General features: G+C 41.0%; 1 protein-coding gene across 1 annotated transcript; it reads right to left on the bottom strand.

Annotated features, from left to right (window-relative positions):
* Positions 1 to 3,163: 3,163 nt before the first annotated feature.
* On the bottom strand, positions 3,164 to 5,068 carry bbs12 (Bardet-Biedl syndrome 12). The gene has a single exon (XM_085360299.1). It carries the CDS (start codon positions 5,066 to 5,068, stop codon positions 3,164 to 3,166), a length of 1,905 nt encoding a protein of 634 aa, XP_085216425.1.
* Positions 5,069 to 5,482: the final 414 nt, after the last annotated feature.

The following is a 5,482-nucleotide window of genomic DNA, read 5'->3' as shown; positions in this document are numbered from 1 at the left end:
CTAGGAGCACCAGCACACACACACACACATGCTCACGCCCACTAATGCTCACTGATTTAACCAACCCAGCAGAAGTCGGGAAAGGAGAGGAGGGCAAAGAAGGGGGACGTGCAATTTGGACTCTGAGACCCTTCGGAGAGCCAAGAACCACAGCAACCATGTGAACAGAACCAGTGTTTTCATTCATCCAGTCTGTTCAAGAGCAGGAAAAGAGGGACATAATAAGAAAGCCAACAGAGGCATCTTGGTAGTGATTCAGTAAGTGCTATTCATAAGTGAAAAAAATAACAATGTAAAGTAGAAATGCCAGTAGATGAAAAAGAAACCGTCACGAGCCAGTTATTTTAATTGCTATTCTCAATTTTCTCCAAACCAGCTGCCTGGATGATGAGTGATGAAAGTTATTTATCCAGGAGGAGGTCATGCATTTGTCAAAATAGGCACTTACTGTTCTGGGCTTCTGGGCAAACGTTACCACATCTGAAGCTTGTGTGGGACCAGTAGAAAGTCAGCTGTGCTCCTGGTTGACATCATGCTAACAAAAAGTTTTTGTTCGACAGTATCGGCTAAATGCACATATTATATACACATGCAGTGAAAAAAATATCTACCAAATATTATTAGTGATACACATTTATACCTGTATAGTACTGTACAGATAAAGTAATGACATAACAGTTATAACATTGACCTCACCTTACCTCAAGTATAAGCTCAGTCTTCAGGCTTTACACTTTTACATTTCTACATACACAGCACAGCCAGGGGACTAGTAAGGATGTAAATTGACTAGTACTTATATAATGCCTTATCTATACCTGTGTGTTTTCTAACATTCACACACACACAGATGCAAGTCGGGTTTTATCATCTTGCCCTTGGATGCTTTGGCATCAGGGATCCATGTCAGGGATCCACCAACCTTCTACCTTAACTATTGCTGCCCATATAGGAATTTTCAAATCAGCATTTGTCACAATCCTGAATACTTATTTAAATATCTTTTCACTGGGAAAAGGTAAATATATGAGAGGTACAATGATGACATATGGATACACTGATCAGTCATAAAATAAAAACCAGCCAGATATCACGTTGGCACAAAACAGCTCCCATCCATCATAGCAAGGACACAGTACCACTGCGGTGTCTTGTAGTATCTGGCATATAATCCATGGTTTGGCACAGGACACTGGCTACAGTTCTTTCAGGATTGTGGGTTATGGCATGGGGCCTCCATGAATCAGGCTTTTCCAGTTTATTCTATGGAAGCTTTATTAGATGGGATCTGCAGCGCCTATAGGCAGGATTAGCATGTTGGGCTATTTTTTTATGTTTCAAACTGCTCTTGAACAATTTTGTGGTGTGGCAGAGTTCAGTATCCTACTATATCCTGCTGGGAGTCTGCTGCTGTCAGGGGGTGTCATTGCCACTGAGGGTGAGGGAAGCTCTGATATATGATATGAGAATATGATATATGCCAGAGAATATCCACATGAATGCTCAGAGCGAAGGTTTGTAGCAAGATGATCAACATTCAGCTTCAGTTCATTTACTTCAGTGGCATAAAGAATTGCTCATTTGGCACGCTTGTTGCGAGGCTGTAATCAGCAGCTTACAATAGGATGGCCGAACTCCTCACCCTATCTCTAAGAGAAATGCCAGCCACTCTTCTGAGAAAACTTGTGACACACTTTTTAAAAAAATGTTCAACTATATTTAAAAAATGCCTCAGCTGGCCTTTCTCCTCATAATTTTATATTTAAAGTTTTTTCATTTCCTACTTGTCATTGCCCAGAATAAATACTCCATCTATCTGAATCATCTCTCAGAGAGCCCTTTAAGTTTTACGTTATATAAATTTGTTAAGTGATTCGTGCAGACAGAAAGGAGGTGGACTCACCCTGAACTCTCGGATGTGTCACCAGTTTTGGCGTTCCAACCTTCCTCCCCAGTGTTGTGTGTGTTACGTTATGTCATGCCCTCCCCTCTCAATGCTGCAACAACACTGAATGATGTCTGAGTCAAGACTATTCCGTCTCCACTGTAAAACCTTTGTAACACTTTTATTTCACTGAACTATTTTTAGGGTGTAATGAGCTTTGCTCTCTGTGACCTCAGAGGAAATGGAAGACCACGCAAGTCATTGAAACCGTCACCTCTAAAACACAACATGCAAAAAAGGGAAATTTTTCAAGACACCAACCAAATTGAACAGTGCATTGGGAGCAGTTCTTGAATTTTCCAAGTCGTAATCATTTTTACTTATCTTAATATAGGTATTGTATAAATAGCCTATTACAAATTTCTATATATGTATAAGTACTCTAAAAGCTGCCCAAACTGCAGACTTTCAAAATATTTATGTGACCTTTAGGTGATTATGTAGGATGGAAAGTGTTAATGAAAGATTTCCAGGATTCGAATAACTGACATCACCTCTGAAAATGTATTTTAAAGCACAGACACTAGTAAGACTTAACCCAAAACATTTACTCTGTCTGGAGGTGTTCCTTCTGCATCAACCATGCCAGTTATGACACAGAAAGTCATAAAAGAGCCGCACCTGGCACAGAAGCAGTGTCAGCATTCAATGTGAGCAGTACTAGCCAAACTGGAGACACTTAATGAAGCTTAGGCAAATATCATTAAGCAAGTGTTCGAAGACAAAGAAGCACAACAAAATTCAGCCCTCGAGCAGGAAATCTAATTGTGGGTTTGGATATGTAGCAGTATTTTTCCCGGCCTGAAATGTGTGCGAAGTCAACATGTGTTCAAGGATATGTATAACCTAGATCAGGTTAGTCATGATTGTTTTATTATAAAATAAAAGTAATGTTTAAGGGAATTTCCAGGGAGAATAGAGAATCATAATGACAGAGGACACAAGGCCAAGTTAATTAAAAATAAGAAAAACTACATTTCTTGGTTATTCAACATAACTTTATTATTTATTATTTTTTTAATATAAGTTTTAGAAAGAATTCTGAAGACATTCAGAAAGAGGATGTCTCCCCCTTGTGGCAGAAAATAGGTAATAACATTTTTCAAAAGCCCTTCACTGTATTATTTACAGCATATTTTACAAATCACTTTGTTTAGGAAGAAAAAAACAGTTTGTCTTGTAGAGTGAAATCTTTTGCCTGAATATTCTACATGAACATCACAACAGCAAGAGACTGTTCTCGGCAATCTCAGTTTTTTGGTCTACGCCTGTGATAATCTCTGCATCCGTCTGTAAAACCAAGAAAACAAGATCTAAGGCTTTCCTCCATGCTTCCTGTTTCACGCTCAGATTATCATAGATTTCCACTGCTCGTGCTTCATTGGGTTTTGGTGCTGTGAAGACTTCATTATCCTGATTTTCACTGTTTAAGAAAAGTTGTGGGGACTTTGCAGCATTGCCTAGATAGTCCTGCAGTTGTTGGCACACCTCAGTCCTAGCTTTGACTTTTGAAATTCTTCCAGTGTTAACCATTACAGTGGATATGTAATCTATTAAACCATCTGCCATGAGGTCCAACACTACACGCCTGTAGTGGTTGGTTCCTCTCTCACCGTTCTTTTCTCTGTGACACATGACATGATACTCCACTCGCTTTTGTAGGTGATGAATGCAAAGCATTTCTGTCCCACACGCCCCTGGTAGAAGAGCTCTGTCTTTTAGTGCATAGTGTAAGCGATAAGCACAGGCCCAAAACTGGTCCTCCAGGGCCTGAAGCTTTCCATGTATAGAGCTTGTAAGGATTACTGTAACTAGCCCGCTGTTGCTGCCAGTTGAGATATTCACAGCCAGGGAGTACTTCTCGTGGCTACTGAGGTCTTTCCATATTGCAACCTTTGCCCCAGTGCCAACATTTTGCTTGCTCAGTTGCGCAGCAAAGGTTACCGGAACAACTCCAGACAAGCTGGCAAATGTCTTCAAAACAGAAGCCTTCACATTTTCCACTACAAGTATACGATGCCTAAAACAGTGCTGAATCACTTTTTCACAAGCGTGCCCATGGATTAGTATCAGGTTCACTTCCAGGTTCAACAGATGTGTCACAGTCCGTTCCACCCATTCGCCCTCTTTGCTTGAACTCGAAAAATCTATATGATCCCTCACACGGTGCATACCTGTCGGCCTGTTAAAGCCAAGATGGCGGTAAGTATGTGATAAATCTCCATTTATGAGAACAACCTTCAGTTGTTGTTCTTTTAAGTGATGAGCGACTGTAGCCTGTTCAGCAGATAAAAGAACAACACAGCCAAATACAACGCACCCCTGATCCTCTGGTAAACCAGGGAGCATACAAGTCACCACTTTAGTAATGTCAAACATGGGATAGCTCACATCTTCTTCATTAGTTTTTGACTGCATCTGAATAACTTCGACTACAAGTTTCATTGCATCATCACAACCATGACTCAGTCCCTCAGCAATGTGTACAATGTCAGGAAGCTTAGGCTGAGGAGACTGTAGCAATACTTTGGAGAAATCTTCAGACTTCATCTCACAAAAATGTCTGCTGAGTTTTATTTTTCTCTGTTCACCGACGGTCAGAGTCTTGACGTCAAACTTTATTGTTCCCTGCATGCTGCACAATGCAGGCGATGAATATTTGATGGGTTTCTTGGACACTTTCACAGCACAACTCTCTAACGATGTCACGCCCAGACCATCAATTGAAACGGCACATTTCCTGCAAGCATCCAGACATACATCCATCCCTTCAGACATTGCTGAGATTATGTTCCCTACTGAAATTCCTCTCTGAAGACAGTCCAGGGCAACACGGCTCCAGGCCCCCGCTAGGAACAGCAGGCATCCCGACCCTGTATGGTAGACCTTCTGGTGGGCTTGAATAGTCTCATAAACAAGCTGACCCACTGCACAGGTCAGCTCCATGGTCTCAATAATGCGAAAACACGAGCACACAAGAGCAGACTCCCCACTCTTGTCATCTTGGATAAACTTGTACTTTATACAAGGGCCCAAAGAGGAATGTGAAATTCCTGCCAGCGCCAACAGTTTCTGCAGTCCAATATGTTGTCGATGGTTTATGATTGTACTTCCCAACATCATTCGAGGACTGTGAACTGTAAAAGAAAATTTTTAAGTTTGGTCATTTCTAAACAAAAAAAAAGTCCTCACAAACATTTGCTTTAGTTCGGAAACATGATTTGTGTTTTTAAAGTAATAAGTCACAAGGCACAGTAACTAAGTATAGGCCCTCAGATTTCCTTTTCTATCCATCCATTCTCTTCTGCTTAACCTTATTTGAGTCACGAGAGGGCAAGAGCTGATCCCAGCTACCATAGGGTGAGAGGTGAGGTACACCCTGAAGAGGTCACCAATCTGACACAGAGCACACCTCCTGGAAATTCAAATTTATTATAAAGTATGGTACTGTAATCCTCAAATGATAAAAGATTTGTAAGAAACTAAAAGGACGCGGGGGAGGGGGGATTGCGGGAATAGCTTTTTTTAATGGCCCTA

Source organism: Diplotaxodon limnothrissa, linkage group LG2, assembly GCF_057381915.1.
Source record: "Diplotaxodon limnothrissa isolate DT_005_m linkage group LG2, D_limnothrissa_male_GT1.1, whole genome shotgun sequence".
Taxonomy (NCBI): domain Eukaryota; kingdom Metazoa; phylum Chordata; class Actinopteri; order Cichliformes; family Cichlidae; genus Diplotaxodon; species Diplotaxodon limnothrissa.
Note: the sequence above shows the minus strand (reverse complement) of the source record. Positions and strands in the feature narration are given on the sequence as shown.